Consider the following 17,252-nt stretch of genomic DNA (forward strand, 5'->3'; position numbering starts at 1 on the left):
TCCCATACGCATCAGAATTCCACCCCTTCCCTATGAAGAAATGGTGCTTGCACTCAGGCCCACCAGGGAACCCAGAAGGTCAAAAGAAATCTCTGAATGGACTAATGTCATTTTTTAGATTATTCAATCATGGCTTCTTAATTTATAATATACATCACACAGATACTTGTTAATTCAAATGTGGGAGTTAGTATGATGAAGAAGAAAAGGGGAAGTAATGAAAAGCTCACATTTTCCTGTGGCCTCTCTCTGAACTTTGATTCCCATGGAAGATCATTTGCCTAAATGCCCATAAGCTTTATGAATTTATAAATAACTACATTTAGGGTGTCTTCCTAAGGGTTCCTCTGCTGGCAATAGTGTTATTAACTATGACTCTATTGTAAAGACTTGGGCCTAAGGTGGTGTAGTAGCAGTAAGAAACCCAAACCCTTTATTTATTCATTCATTAATATTGGCATTTATTTGTTTATTAAATCATTCAGTCTTCAAAAATGATTACTATTATCTTGTGCCAAGGGTAAAAAATAAAAGCTAAATACAACATAGCCTTTTCCTAAACCATCAGAAGTAAAAAAGAAATACTCTGTCGTGACAAAATGATTCTCTCTCATTGCTGCTGAACAGTGCAGTTACCCAGGTCCTCAGACAATTTGTGTCTGGAAAAGTTTAAATTTCCACAAGTCCCTGGCCTTGTTGTGGTAGCATGTTCACTGCTTGCATTTATGTTCAGATGTCAGTTTTTGTGCACATACTGCATGCATTGTGCTGAGTGCTTTGCACACATTACCTCATTTAATTAACACAGTGATATGAAATAATAGTCCTATATTATTTACATTTTAGTAGAGGGGGAAAATTAAGCTCAGAGCACAAGTGACTTCTCCAAAGTCACACAATCCTCAGACCAGGAGCTTCTTTCTTTGTGTGCTGGTCTAAATTAGGTGTGATCAGATGAGTAAAATAAAAAGTAGCATAAAATGGGGCTCACTTCGATCTTATTTCTGTAGTTCCCCCAACTGGTCAAATTTACAAACTGTTCTTCTTCTGCCTATATTTAGTACCTATTTATTTTGCTCTCAACTTTTACATAATTTTAGCATAACTTCCCACTTTATGAAAGAGTACTTGAAGTCTGCATGCTGATTAGTTATACAATTTTCTTTGCCCATGGTAGGGGGATGGAAGTGCTTGCATGTGTAGGAGGATGGATTATCTAAAATTTCTTCATATTATTTTTCTCAGAACTTATGCTTGTAACGGAAGTTTCTCAACATAAAATGTCATCAATTTGGCCTCACTCAGGAAGTTGCAGGGTGCCTGACTGTAACCTCAATGAACGGGATGTTCTCTAAAACATGATAGTCTTTAGCTGCCTACCATTTCCCCCCACCCTGATCCCCCCTATACTACCCTCCTCTCTTTTAACGTTTTAAAAATTGTTTTTATTTCTTAATCAATTCTCTTGGCAATTTAATTAATTTAAAAACTGCTGATAAAATATTTCAGGGTAAAGACATATTTGTATTTATATTAGCAATAGAATGGGGGAGGGACTAGAATTTAAATGATCTGATTTTTGCCTTTATTAAAGAAGTATTATGAGGATTTTAATGATTTACCTGGAATAAAATCTCTCTAAACATGTATACCATCACAACAAACCTCAATGTGTAAATATACAATACCCCTGGGATCAGGTTAATCATTGCATCCAGAATGGTTTTACAACCTTCCTATACTGAGAGACTGAATTGGTTTTATGGAGAGGCTGTGGGGAAATTCTATTGCAGATTGTCTGATCTGAAGGGCCTTTGTTGGCACAGTCATGGCCAGCATATATGTTCCATGACTAACTATTGTTGAGTGAATAAATGAACAAATAAGACTAAGACTCTCACCAGGTTTTAATCTACAAAGTCAGTGTAAGCATCTCTAAACATTAAAGTCTCAACCCTCTGGCCACCTTCACATCCACTTTTTTTTCTTTTCTTTATTTTTTCTTTCACATCCACTCTTAAAAGGCTCAGACTCATGCCTCTCACTCAACCAAAAGCAGTAGAAGGTCTAAGTCTCTCAACTATTTTACAACCTTGGCTGAACTAGTTTCTACTGTCCCACTCCTCATTATCCAACCCACCAGGGTCAAGAGAAAAACCTAAGGAAGGAGAAGCAGAGCTTCAGGGAACCAGTAGGTAAGTGAAGGCAACAGCGCTTCTGGATGTGATACACTCTTGCTCCACATTTGTCCTTGTCAGTGTTGTGTTCTGTGATGTGGTCATGTTTCCACCAACTTGTGTCTCCACTTTCCTCCCTCCCTTCCTCTTTTCAGGAATCTGATCTCCTTCTGCTTCATCTCCTCAAGGCCTCTGAAGCATTTCTGCTCAAAAGCATTTGCCTGGATCCTTGGTTGAGTACCAGATCTTCCTTTTAAAGGAACTGAAATTGTGACTGAGTGTGTATCACAGATTTCCACTATTTGATAATCAAGCAATTCTTTAGATGTTTTCAACCTACAGTTCCCTGGCATCTTCATAAAGAAATTGTACTCTCTTGACCTCCCTGAGGCAGCTAATTGAGTAAAGTTTAGAAATTATGGTCAGTGGCTGTGGTATGTCCAATGAGTCCCTAGAATAATCTATTGAGAGTAGTAGCCATTGCAGGAGTGGAATGATGATGAAGGCAGCATGTTGGAAGTTTGACATTGAAACACTATGTCCTGCTGTGGAGAGGGAAGTAGGCATGTGCTTCACTTCTGACCTGGGCAGTACAAATGGGACTAAATTTCATGGACCTGGAAAATACATTAGAGAGGAACAGTGTAATGTTGTTCCCCAGCATTTGAAATGTCACTTTGTGTTTCCTTATTTTTTTTCTAAGGTCTTATTATTTATTTATTTTAAAAACATTTTATGTTACTTTGGAAAGTATCTACCTATATGTTGAGTAAATTGATTTAACTATAAATAGGGAATGTGTTATATGGGAATAATTGTTATATTCAAGGCACTATGGAAAATATTTTAAATGCTCACTCTGTACCCAGTATAATACCAGGGTTCAGGGATTAAGGAGGCTCTGCCACAATTGAGGTCACAGTCTCATGGAAGGGCAAGTGTTACACAAATAGATAAAGTATAATATATAAGTGCTATAATCAACAGAGATACAGTTTGCTCTGGAAAAACAAAGAGGAGAACATCAAAGGAAATTCTGGAAGGACTTCACAGAGTAACTTCTGTGAGTCTTAAGATGGGAAACAGAGGGAAGCTTCTGGATGTAGGAAAAAAATAAGTAATGTAAAAAAAAAAAGTCACAAATTGTCAGGGACAGCAAGAGCGCTGCACAGCTCTGTTGCTCTGAGCGGTTTTGAGTCCATATATTCTTCTAAATTCTCTCATTTGACTTCTCAAGCCCTGCCCACTGTGCTAACTGTTGGGGAGCTTATTCCAAATTCCTCCTTTATCCTCTGCTCACTAGTAACAGGTGTTGAGTCTGAGCCCATCTGCCTGGGACTGGACCTCCTGGGCACCGGGTCTTAGATGGAGAAGCCATGAGAGGTTGTGGGTGTATAAGAATGAATCCTGCCAAAACTGGTTTGGCTCAGTGGATAGAGCGTCGGCCTGCGAACTGAAAGGTCCTGGGTTCGATTCCAGTCAGAGGCATGTACTTTGGTTGCGGGCACATCCCCTGTAGGGGGTGTGCAAGAGGCAGCTGATCGATGATTCTCTCTCATCAATGTTTCTAACTCTATCCCTCTCTCTTCCTCTCTGTAAAATATCAATAAAATATATTATAAAAAAAAAAAAGAGAATGAGTCCTTATTGCAGAAGCCAGTGGCACATAGCCACCAGACAAAAACAGTCCTTACAGTAAAGTCCATGTAGGCAGGCAGCCAGATACCAGCTGGTAAATACATATCTTTCCCATAAAAGCAGCACTAGTGACTGTACTCACAGCTATTCTCTGAGCAGTCGCTCTCTGCCTCCAAACTCATTGCCTCACATTGTAGTGGTATCACAGCTCTCTGGCTCAGCAGCTATTCTATCCAGCACACTGGCTGGTTAACACGGTAGCTATATATGAGCTCTCTATGAGCTCTTAGCCTTACATTGTAACAGTACCACCTCTCAGCTCCGTCTGAGCTCTCTAGTCTCCCCTGCACACATAAGTGCTACATTATCGGTGCCTACTGCCTCTGCTTTTCTGAGCCCTCTCTAGCCTCTACTCAGTTGTTCTCTCTCTCAGACTCCTAGTCAGTAACATGTATATTACTCCAGAGATAAAGAAGGCTATTTGCCAACAGTGAAATAAATCATATGGGTTACAGAAGGGCACAGCATACCCTGGGATTGCTGTGGTTTTGCAGCTGTTCATGGTATTTTGACCTTGGGATCCCAAATAGACTCATACTCAGAGTGGCCTTGGCCATTCTGGAGTATTGACAAAAAGGCTTCTGTGCTCCTATTGACCATGACTATTCAGGACCCTGGCATAGTTCCCATATGAATTTAGTGATTGCAAGTAGATTGGTATGGCTGGATAGTGTAAAGTGAGAGGTGTGGGAAGGAATATATGACTCATAGGTGTGGGTAAAAAATGGTTGGGGAAGCCGACACGGTTTGGCTCAGTGGATGGAGTGTTGGCCTGTGGTTTGATTCCAGTCAAAGGCATGTACCTTGGCTGCGGGCACATCCCCTGTGGGGGGTGTGCAGGAGGCAGCTCATCGATGTTTCTAGCTCTCTGTCTCTCTCCCTTTCTCTTTGTAAAAAATAAATAAAATATATTCTAAAAAATGGTTGGGGAAGGTCTTATGTATCTTGAAAGGAAGTTTAAATGTTATACTAAAGACAGTGAGAAGCCACTAAACAATTTCAAGTTGGGAGTACATGACTTGATTTGCATGTTGGAAGATCTTTCTAGAGACTCTGTGGAGGACAGTTTAAGAAGGAGGGCACTTGTACAAAAGAGATCAGTTGGAAAATTATTGCACTATTTTACACATGAAATCCTGAGATTACAAAGCAAGACTGCAACCATGGGAATGGATAGAAAGCCATAAATACAAAAGCATTTCTAGAGGAAGGATTCATAGGGTTTGATTACTTATTGAATCTACATGAAGAGGATATATGTAAAATGAAATGAGAAATTATTTTGATGTTGATACTATTAAAGAGATGTAGGCTGGGAGTAAGAAAGAAGAGACAAATTTGTAGACAAAAGCATGGATTTGGTTATGTTGAGTCAAAGCTTCCTAGAGTATTACAAACTAAACTATGCCCGGCCACAATTCCGATTTATATGTGAGGCTCTAAGTCCCAATATATGGTATTTAGAGATTGGGCCTTTGGGACATAATTGTTATAAAGGTGGGGCCCTCATGATAGGATTAGTGTCCTTATAAGAAGAAACACCAGAAAGCTTTCTATCTTTCTGCCATGTGAGAACACAGTAAGACGGTAGCTCTTTGCAAGCCAGGAAGAGAGCTCTCATCAGAACTCTGGTGCTGGCCACTTGGTCTTGAACTTCTAACCTCTGGAGCTGTGAGGAAATAAATTTATATTGTTTGAGCCATCTAGTGTATAGTATTTTGTTATGGCAACTTAAGCTAATACATAGAAGTATTCAGGAAGTTAGATAACACAGATCTGGAGCTCAGGAGGCAGACTGAGGAGAGTTATTGATTTGGGAATTATATATACTAGAGGCCTGGTGCATGAATTCATGCACCAGTGGGGCCCGTCTGCCTGGCCTGTGGGATCAGGCCAAAACCAGATCTCTGACATCCCTCCAAGGGTCCTAAATTGCAAGGGAGTGCAGACCAAACTAAGGGACCTCACTGGTGCACAGTCAGGGATGAGGAGGGATGTGGGAGGTTGGACATCAGGGGAGGGACTACGGGAGGGTTCCAGGACATGTCTGGCCCACCTCATTCAGTCCTGATCAGCTGGAGCCCAGCAGCAAGCTAAACTACTGGTCTGAGAGTCTGCCCCTGGGTGGTCAGTGCACATCATAGCAAGTGGTTGAATGGCTCTAGCATATCATTGGTTGAATGGATGATCGGACAACCAGACACTTAGAATATTAGGCTTTGTTTATATATAGGATAGATATAGTGAGGACTGACTACAAAATCTTGTTTGGTAGGAGATATTTTGTCTGAATGCCTGATATGAAAATGCCTAATATGAAGGTAACACTAATCTGGAAAATACTAAATGCACATAATTCACTTTATTTTAAAAATTAGGGCATTACAAAATTTAAAGTATGTACACTTAAACTTGAAACAACTGCGAAATTATTACAATTTTACTAAAACTTCATTTTACTAAAGCAGAACTGACAGTATACTATCTATACTTTTATACCATATAACAGTAGTTATAAAAATGAGTGTAAATATTGCTTGGATAATTGGTTAAACAAACACAGGCTCCACTCCTATTTATTTCTAATAGACACAAATTCAAAACTGACAGGTATGAAGAGAGAAGGGGATTTTGCCAAAACTGGTTTGGCTCAGTGGGTAGAGCATTGGTCTGCAGACTGAAAGGTCCCAGGTTTGATTCCAGTCAAGGGCATGTACATTGGTTGCGGGCACATCCCCAGTAGGGGTTGTGCAAGAGGCAGCTGGTCGATGTTTCTCTCTCATTGATGTTTCTAGCTCTCTATCCCTCTCCCTTCCTCTCTGTAAAAAAATCAATAAAATATATTTAAAAAAATTAAAATAAAAAAATAAAAAGAAGGGGATTTTGTAGAATTTATCATTTTGCATTTACAAAATAAAGCTTACATCACACATACTAAAGACTTACATTATACCTTTCCTAATACACACATATGAAATACTAACTTGTATCACTTAAAATAATAAATATACATATTATTTACAAAAATTGGAAATGTTAGAGATATAAACTTTTACATATACTCATTCAGAATAAAACACCTTAACTTTAGATTGTTATCTGCAAATACTTCTCTTTCTTTCCTAGTTAACCTTTTAGCTCCAGAAGAGTTACATAGGATGCAAATATGGAAATAGAGTTGAGAATGTGTTCAGTCACTTGTTTCTGTAATAGTCATCTTCTGTACCATGTCAGGCAGATTTTCAGACTCCACGTCTTCTTTGCTATTGTCAGAATTTTCTGATGAGATAAAACAACCAGAGTCCCTTGGGCAGTCATCTAGCTGTGACTTACTTAAGGAGATGTCTGGGCTTGAGGATAGGGGCACAGACTCATTTTCGTGCTCTTGAATAGCTGTAAATGGAAAAGAGGGCAGCAATTACGCATATGAAAAAAAGTTTTATTCATGTACTTATTCATCTTTAAGCTATTTTAACTGTTCCAACCTTAACTTCATTACAATGGAAACTTATGTAAGTAAATAATGTGTTTGTTTATTATAAAAGAGATTTTTACACTCAAATATTCAAAGCACTGTTTTCTTAGAAGACAAAATGAGCAAACCACTATTGCTCACCTGCAATTTCATGGAATTTATGTGAACTGCTTGCATAAGCAAAGATCAATATGGACTCGCCTTTTACATTAATGTTGCCAAAGAAAGCAGATTGTATCCACAGTATGACTGATACCTTGTCCAAATACTCCTTAAAGTAACATTAGAAAAAGTCATTTGTAGAGTTTAAGTGTATAGTCCACATTAATAGTTTTTGAATCATGATAATGCGGATTATTGAACAAAAGATCAATATGGACAACAACGTGGGACTTCAGTAACTTAGAATTTAACTCATAAAATGTATAGTATTCAAAAATAGTCAAGGGGATGTAAAACACCGCATAGAAAATATAGTCAATGATATGATAACTATGTATGCTGCAAGATGGGTACTGGAAATATCAAGGGGAAAACTTTATATACTGCATGATTGTCTAACCACTATGATGTACACCTGAAACTTATACAAAATAATATTGAATGTGAACTATAATTTAAAAAGAATATACTAATAAAAGAACAGTATTCAGGATTTTCCTATGTGTGTATTTATTAAAAAATGGACATAAAAAATCAGGTTGCTTTTAGATAGTAAGTGACTACCTCCGAGTCTGCTTTATTTAGTCTTCTATATCTTTGCAGTTCTGAATAACAATTGTTTATGTTCCTATTGGTAATGTGTTATCAAGTCTGTATTCTACATTCAACTGGCATTATATGTTAAGAAAAAAATAATATCAGAGATGTAACAAAAGATTTCTCTAAAGAACCTAAATGGCCCTATAAAGATTTACTTTTTCTCAAGAATTCTTCAGCATCAGCATTCTTTCTGCTACTTTCCCTTTCTTGACACCAGTGAATAGGTATTTCTGTGCATTATTACAGCGAGTTCCTCACTGAGGCAATGCTCTTAGCCCACAGCATGTTCTGCTCTTCCCCCCTTTAACCTCGGGGCTCCCCTACTGTGGACATTTGAATAGCCCAAACTGGAAGAACCAAACATACTTTTCAAGATCTCTGCCTTCAGATGCTACATACTTCATTCCATTCTTGCCAGAAGAATGTATAAATCCCATCTTCAAAATCTTTGGGAGAGGATATTGTGTAATTTTCCTCAATAGACCCATATAATGCTAAGTAATTTATCTTTAAGAAATTCACACTTTAGCCGAAACCGGTTTGGCTCAGTGGATAGAGTGTCGGCCTGTGGACTGAAAGGTCCCGGGTTCGATTCCGGTCAAGGGCATGTAACTTGGTTGCGGGCACATCCCCAGTAGGGGGTGTGCAAGAGGCAGCTGATTGATGATTCTCTCTCATCGATGTTTCTAACTCTCTATCCCTCTCTCTTCCTCTCTGTAAAAAAATCAATAAAAATATATATATAAAAAAAAGAAATTCACACTTTATTATTGTCTACACATCTGCTTTATAAATGCATTTTTGAGGCTATAGATAACTTGCTGACATTAGTTTATGGTCCACTGTGTATCCACTTGTTACCACTTGTTACCAACCCCCATTATGAGAGAGAATTGAGCCCTAGTGCCCTAAGGCAGCCTTATATGTAATGGATAAACTTCTCTTTAGTGTATTTAGAATAGTACTAGTTATGTCCAACCCATGGAGGAATTGAAAATTCACTTAAATTATTTTCAGTATTCTGTAGTTTAGATGAGGAACACAGATTGAGAAAGGCTGAAAAAAAATAATTTAAATCTACTCATCTTCAAAATGAATCATAACAGCCCTTTTAAATTTTCCCTCCAAGGTTTTATTTGCAACAATAAAATCACATTTATGTCATTTTCTGAATTTTCTCCATGTTTGCCACAACTTTAATTCTGGATTCAATTATCAGATATTTAAATTTAGTGATGTTATAGCTAGTATTAGGTATAAGGAGCTTTAATTTCAATATGCACCTATTGTAATTATTTTAAAATTTTAGTTACCATGAAGCCTTTTTTCTTTATTAGTCTTAACAACCTTTAAGTTTGGGGAAATCTACTTAGTCTCTATGAGACTGTTTCACTATTGTTTCCAAGGCCCCCCCCCCCCTTTTTTTTTTTTTTTTTTTTTTTAAAAAAAAAAAGCAGGTCTGAAAGTGGGATCTCATTCTCTGAAGAAGAGATGTCGCCCTGCCTCTGTTTGTCTATCCTACTGCCACTGAAGTGGAGGCATCAGGTCCGAGTTCCACGATCCGAGTGTCTCTGGAAAAGACCAAAGGAGCGAGGCCTGGTGTGAGCTTTCTGCCACATCAGCAATGATCATCATATTAGAATGTGATCCTCTTAGAATGGTTGTGGGGCTATTTCCCCAGATTATATCTGAGCCTATCACTTCATCGCAAAAAAAATAAATTACTGAGTTACTTCCTTTCAGACTGACATCTACACAGGACCTGACATAATAAAAACTGCTCTTAATGCCATGTTCTATTTAGGTTGATTACTAACTGTGTGATTCTCTTAAAGATATTTAGATCCTCTTAAAAAAAACTTAGGCTTAAAGTACTATGATTTTCAAAATTATCTATTTTCCTTTAAAAATAAATACTTAGCTTGTTATTTTACCCTCAGAAATTTTTATGTATCATCTGAAAGGGTAACAAACAAAATAAGTGAAATTTTGACTTTAACAGAGGATATATTTTTAATATTAGTAATAAAATGTATTTTTTATATTCCCATATAAGAAACAGTGTATCACATTCTCTAAATTCTCGGAATTGGTTTATTTTAAATACAGATTATTTACTGTGATAATCTTTTATCTGCAATTTTTATAGAAAAAGGAAATAGTTTCTCAGTATGGAAGTCATGCAGCACAGCAATTTACAGAACAGCAGTAATTTGCTAAATGATTTCCTAGTGAAATGGAAACATGACTATGCTTCCTCAAATGCTTCCCACCAGGCCTGCAATCATTTCAGGCAGGTGATCAGCTGGAGCCCCTCAACTATATCTATAAAAGAAAAGGCAGGTCATTATATTATATTATGGAAATGAGAGCTACATAGCATTACATTTTTGTATTTGAGGGTCAGGATTTCCTCTTTGGTTTTTCTTTCTTTCTCTCTCTCTCTCTTTCTTTCTTTCTTTCTTTTTTTTTTTTTTTTCCATCCTGACAATCACTTTGGGATTGGCACAAACCTAGCACTTGAGCTGTGGGTGGTTTTCCCAGCAGAGGGGATGAATTCACAGTATTGCACCCACATTTTCTTCCTAAGTCATTTAGCCTCTCCATGTGACTATGAAACAGTGTAAAGCTAACTGACCTAACTAGAAATTGAAACTATAACCTTCATCAGTTTTGTCCTATGGTCTAATCATCTGAGCTAACCAGGCAAGTAACATTGGAATAAGAAACAGTTTGCTTCCAAAATCACACACTTGCCATAGGATGTCTGATTGCATTTGTTTTACACCAAAATGTTTGTGATATGTTAAGTTTAAAACTCAGTATTTCTAATTCATGTATCCTGTTATAAACATTATGTAAACACATAGACATATGCATATAATTCACAAATGAAAGAATTAAAGTTTAGATAGATTTCCTCTATTCTCCTCGGATTATCTACAATGTTTTATATTCTATCTATAATAATAAAAGCATAATATGCTAATTAGACCTGATGACCTTCGGATCAAGCCAGGGCTGCGAGGGAAGCCCAGTTCCCGGATGCCAAGTGCCAAAGGGAAGCTGGTGCCAGCACCTGGAGGAAGGAAGGCTACTCTTTCATGAATTTTGTGCATCGGCCTCTAGTTTTAATAAAAATTTAAATGGTACCAAAAATGGTACATTTTTATAATAAAGCTCCTGAATGGTTTTTAAATATTCTAAAGGCAATACATTTTCAAATCTGAGTATATTGGAGATTAAGTAATTTGAAAAAGATGTCCTTTTTGCTTTCAGCTAGCAGCAGGTATAATATGAAGTCAGGGAAGTATCCTCAAACTGTTCTGTACTCTATGTAATATAAAACATAATTATAAGAAAATTTATTTAGATAACATTTTGTCATGAGGTACTAATTTGAATATTATAATATTTTATCCTCATCAATATTTTAAGATAGTCACCAATGGCAATACAAAGTGGCATGATGATAATTAAAACAAATGACAGCTAATACAATTATTCATGAAATAATTAATTGGAGTTGCGACATTTAATTAATTAAGTATAGGCATCTCAATTATACTAGAAGTGAAGAAAGCTTTAAGGAAATCAAACTAGGTCCTAGTTATGGTAAAAAGTTCTCAAACCGTAAGGCAAGAAATCTGTCCAATATTTACATTAAGAAAGATAAGGATTCACTAAAAATGTAGTTTTTGTTTGACTTTCCAGGTTTCTTATCCAAGTATTCTAGATACTGACTTTACTTTATTATTTGCCTTAGATTTGAAGCCTCTAGTTCTTTGGGGCAAGTACTATGAAATAACGTAATCTAGAGAACATAGGAAGATGCCTGGCCAACAAAAGTACCCAGTAAACATTTGTTTAAATAAAAACAATGTGATTTTTTGATTAATTAAAGGAAATATGAACTAAAGAAGATCAAATAAGGAATTTTGTTGAACTCAGCTCTGAATTCTCTTTCCTGGTACCATCTCTACAGAGGAAAAACAGGGATATGCATCTTAGGGTGGCTCCAAATCTCAGCCTCATGTCCTAGTCACACTTGAGTCATTCACACCAAAACTCAGGCATTTCCCAGGTAATTATAGCTGTGTTTATCTGTCCAGAGGTGGTTGGTGTCCAGGGAGGAGTATTCAGTAGACAATATGGCACAACTTTTAGTCATTTCAGTTTCATCTTAAGCACATCCTTAAATCAGTTAAACACTTTAATTTTTTAACTATAGTGAATATCTGGTATTCATTTCATTTGAATATTAATATGCCCTTTGAAAAATCAAGAACAAATGAAAACCAGGAATCCCTTTCTGTTGTTTTCCTGAAGCTATGAGAGATATGGAGCTGAAGTGACTCTCCCTTTGGTTGTACACGTTTCTTTTTGCCCAGCATCATAGTTTACCCTCTAATGACATGTGTGAAGAAAAGGAAATGTTTTCTCTCACACTCACAGCAGCCTCCACTTGCACTGGGCTGACTGCTTCAGGAAGAACCCAGAGGCACACTCACTCAAGTTCACAATCACTGAGCACCGATTCAGGAAGCACCGCTCGGCTGTCACACTGCCCAGCCATGCACAGCTATATTGGACTGATTGTTTTGATAATTACCAAGAAATTTTTAAAACTATCATTTATATTGCTTAATTATGGACCTTGGGAAATCAAGTTTATATTTCTTATAGGTTAAGTTAATCCTGTTTATTTGATATGGTAAAAATTAACATATTTTTTTTGTTTTAAAAATTATCATTATTTCACACAAACATAATGGCCTTCATATTTCTGATCCAGAAATCACTTTTATCATTTAATATGCTTTGAACATCTTTTTTATATCAGTATGCATTTCATTCTCTTAACATCTTCTCTTAATATACTCCTTTATTGTTTGTATATATATTAATTTATTTAAAAGAATTAATGATGGAAGTTTATTTTAGTTTAACTAGTATTTTATGTTTTTGTATGTTGAAGTTAAATTAATCAAACAAACTCCTAGAACTGAATTCCTGGGTATAAAATGAAAGTATGTACATTTTAAACTTTGATAGGTTTTACATTATTGCCCTCTAGAAAGTACTCATTTATGTTTTATCATGGATACATGCACACATGGTTATGCTTTATCATGGATACATGCACACATAAAACAACTCTTGACAAGGCATACCAACTCTTGCCTGACTGTTACAAAAACTTTTATGTATACATTGGGGTTGTGGAGGATTTTAGGTACTATAACCAAAAAAAGTCTTGCTTACTATTTGAAAATCTTTTTACTCCTGCACTCAACATTTATTAATTCTACAGGCATTGTTAACAATCTTCTTAATGCAAGCACAGAACTGGGGGCATTGGGAATGCACATGGTAATAAGGAATTCAGTCTTGTTTGGCCAGGGTAATCATCACAAAGCCATGCCTAGTACACAATCACAGTGCAATCTAATAAGAGCAGGAGTGCCCTGCGCGCACAGGCAGTACAAGTTTCCCAGGTGACTGACATGAAATTCTATGAGCTCCCTTCTCTCGGAATTGTTCTCTGGAAGAAGCTTATAAATGTTTATATTTCATTTGACTAATTTGTGTGTGTTTTGTATTACATAAACCATGGCATCTATTATAAATTAAATCTTAGGAACAACCCCTCCCCCCAAATCTGAAGAAATTAAATTGCAAAATTAATATACTAATAAGGTATAGCTATGACTAGAAACAGATATGAAAGGCATATTTATTAATACAGAATAGTAAAATGCCTATATGCCTCCTTTTACTCTGTATATATGGATGGTTAGCATATCTTTTTTTAAAAGTTGTATGTATGTTTCTTAATCTAGATTGAAATCATATGGCAAGAGGGTTGGAAACACCAGGTACATATGTCAGGGGCTAGAGCACCAGCCTGCCCTGGCACGCTATCAGGCCAACTGCTGGACTGCTCCTTGGCATAAATACAAGTCTCCCCTGCTGGCAGCTCATGTTCCAGGCTCCTGGCTGGGCCTTGCCATTTGCCCTGCCTCATTTTGGGCAGGTAGGCAGACAGGAAGGCACAACTGGGGATAGTTGAGCAATGCGGGCTGCTGTGACCACAGCTGGTGCCAGCAGCCTGTCACACAATCCACCTTTCCCCCTTCCTCCTCATTGAGCTCTACAAATAAAGGTTGCAGGTACTTACCGTATATACAGATTCTGGTACTGTTTGTTCATTCAGTTACTAAGTTGTTTTTTATTTTATTTTAAAATTTAATTATCCCTGTGCTAAAGGGAAGACAAGATACTTCTATCACCCATTTCCCCCCAGGACAAGAGTACACATTCTCATAGACACACTTTTAAGACACATCAAAGTATTCCTAAATGTGGGAAAAGAGTAAGTTCAGGATAAAGAGAAAATATTTACTATTAATAGCAATTAACTTATTCTAAAAAGACATTTCTCAGCAAGGCAACGGGGTCTTGAAGGTTGTGCTTAGGGAACAATGAACACACAAACACTCACACATATATATTCTCTACTCGCTTTTTACTTGCTGGGAATGTTTGTTCTAAGTGAACAGACCATTTTAAAATTCAGATGATAAATACAGAAACCCTAATGTGCTCAAAATAAACAGATTCTGCTCATTTGCTTCTTTAAGAGATGTTTCACCCCGACTTTTCTTCTCCTTCTAACCTAATCTGGATTCCCAATTGAGAGCCAGTGACCTGATCTGCATAAGAGTGAGTTCAGAATATCCCTGAGCCAGTCTTGCTGGGACTGCAGAACCCCAAACTGTTCTCCTCCAGAGGTGCTCCTGTAACCAGCTCTAGCACCCCAGAAGCATCTTTACCCCTGTCAAACAGTAATCTACAAAGTTTAATTTTGTTTACATCTTCAAAGTCAAAGAGGGTAAAATGCTCTCTAGAGAAAAGGAAAAGTGCTTGCTTTAAGTCTTAGTTTTTTGTTTTTGTTCCTGTCTCAGCCCCGATTATCTTGGTTTCTCTAGACAGGTTAAAGGCTCACATGGGACTGTGGTCTTTCTACATGATCTCAAAGTTTTTATTCTTGTCCTCAAAACAGGTGCCCGCTCTGCTCAGTTTTTATATTGAATGGTTAGCAAAGTAAAGCATTCCAATTCCCAACCTAAGAAAGATCAAAGCTCTAAACTAGAAATTTATTGTCTTTCCCAAACTGACATTATTCAATGATCAGAATAAAATACATACATAAAATCCTGGCCAATCTGCATACCCCGTTCTTCCACACACATACAAAAAGCTAACTATTTTTAACCTGTGACATGCATTTGTCTTAGTTTTAATATAACCATATATTCAAGGTCTTTATCGCTGAAGGTACATGAAGGTTGCGCATTTAATCTTTGGCATGGTTGTAGGAGATATGATTAAAATAGAGAATAGATAAAAATAAGCATGTAGCAGCATGGTGCCGAATCATCAGAACTCCACATCTTATCAACAAATAGAAGTCATTCTTCTTTATTTCTTGAGCAAAGAAGTTTCATATAAGATAAATAGCTTTCAGTCAGTATAGCCTAACATGCAATATGCATCTTTTTGACATGTATATTCTAATAGTACTTTTGACCGTAAGATTAAAAGAAGAAAAATCCCTGTGCTGTGTGTTTACAACCAACACGACTATAGTTGAATCTGCATTTTTTTTTCATTTTTCATTTCCTAGAATTGGGCTCAGTGTATGTATGTTTGTACATTACTTGCTGTTACTAAATGATCAATTTCTAGTGACCTTCAAGTACCATTTTTCTAAAGTTTTACAAGGGAAATAATTTGGAGGAGTTGTACTTTTTTATAGCAAACATTGCATTTCACATCATGCTTTGGAGATATTGTGCTTTGTTTTCAGAGATCAGCGTATAGCAGTATGTGTTCCTAATATCTGGATTTAGAAGGTGGATTCTAGATACATGACCTTGAGAAAGACACCTGCTCTAGTTTTACTCTCTTCATATTACAAAGGAAGAATTTGTGTTAGATGAATCATTATATATTTTTGTTGTTAACAGAGAATATATATGGGTGATAAGCGAGTTGGAATGAAAAGTTGGAAGTGGACATTGTAAGTGGCCCAAGCCTTTGGTGCTGGGCTGATCTTCCCTCTGTGCGTCCTTGCTGAAAACTGCTTCACAGCAAAAGCTGCTTATTGGGGCTCAAAGGCTCCTTCTATTCACAAATCCTGTTGCAGTGCAACCATACAGTTCCCACCTTTCAGGGAGTCAGGCTGTTATAAGGTTTCCATTCTCATTTAAATACTAGCTTCCACTTTTTGAGATAGAAAACTCAACTTAAGCTGCTGAGGAAATTGGAGAGTAGTAGTAATTTTAAGTTTTTAAATGTTCATTGTTTTCATATTTATTAATTTGCCTGTGTGGAAGGGAAAATGCAGGTTTTTATAGCATACAGCCTTTGATTGAAACCCCAGATTTGCTGCTTATCTATTTGTCTGGCCTTTTGGAAGTTCATTTCTGAAATATTTTATCTGCAAAATTGGCAAAATACCAACATGGTTGACATTACGAAAGAGAAGAAATTTTATACAAGTGTTAAAAAAAATACTCTCCTCTCCTTTCTTCTACCTCAATGCCAAATTAGTATGAAGAGTATTGACAACGATACTACATATTATCAATTACAAAAAAAATCTACAAAATCTATTTCTTAACTTAACATTGTTTACAGAGGAGACATATTTTAAAATGACAAGATATGACAAAAAACTGCCTCATGTACATGAAAGATACTGCTACATCAATTTATGCTGATCAGTTCTGCTTGGGCTTGGACTGTTGAGTACATTGGCTACTTAAGTTTGATCTTTGTCTGCCTCTATGACCCTATCCCTTCTCTTTGCATCTCCTAGCTTCCACAACTTCAAAGAATGCTCTTAAACACATAGACCTAAGAGTGAAATCAATTCTGCAGGTTTCAAATTAGTCATACATATGAAAGCTTTTAAAAAGGATAAAGATCTATGCAAACTCAAGACAACAAGTAAAAAAAAAACCCCAAAAACTAAAGATACGATTTCTTAAAAAATGAATTTTTTCCAGATAACAGGCCAGTATAGATAACTATGTGCTGTGCAAATATGCCCATTTGGGGAGATATAAGAG

The 17,252-nt window shown here is 36.7% G+C and overlaps 1 protein-coding gene across 2 annotated transcripts in view; it reads right to left on the reverse strand.

Annotated features, from left to right (window-relative positions):
• Window positions 1–6,222: 6,222 nt before the first annotated feature.
• SAMSN1 (SAM domain, SH3 domain and nuclear localization signals 1) overlaps window positions 6,223–17,252 on the reverse strand; it is a 49,523-nt gene continuing 38,493 nt past the window's right edge. For both annotated transcript variants that reach the window (XM_084875968.1, XM_084875969.1), the window contains exon 8: window positions 6,223–7,268. In XM_084875968.1, the coding sequence (XP_084732094.1) occupies window positions 7,066–7,268 (203 nt within the window). In that variant the 3' untranslated portion in view covers window positions 6,223–7,065. The remainder of the gene's footprint in view (window positions 7,269–17,252) is intronic.

The sequence above is a fragment of the Pipistrellus hanaki genome (assembly GCF_964339955.1).
Source record: "Pipistrellus hanaki genome assembly, chromosome: 2".
Lineage (NCBI taxonomy): Eukaryota > Metazoa > Chordata > Mammalia > Chiroptera > Vespertilionidae > Pipistrellus > Pipistrellus hanaki.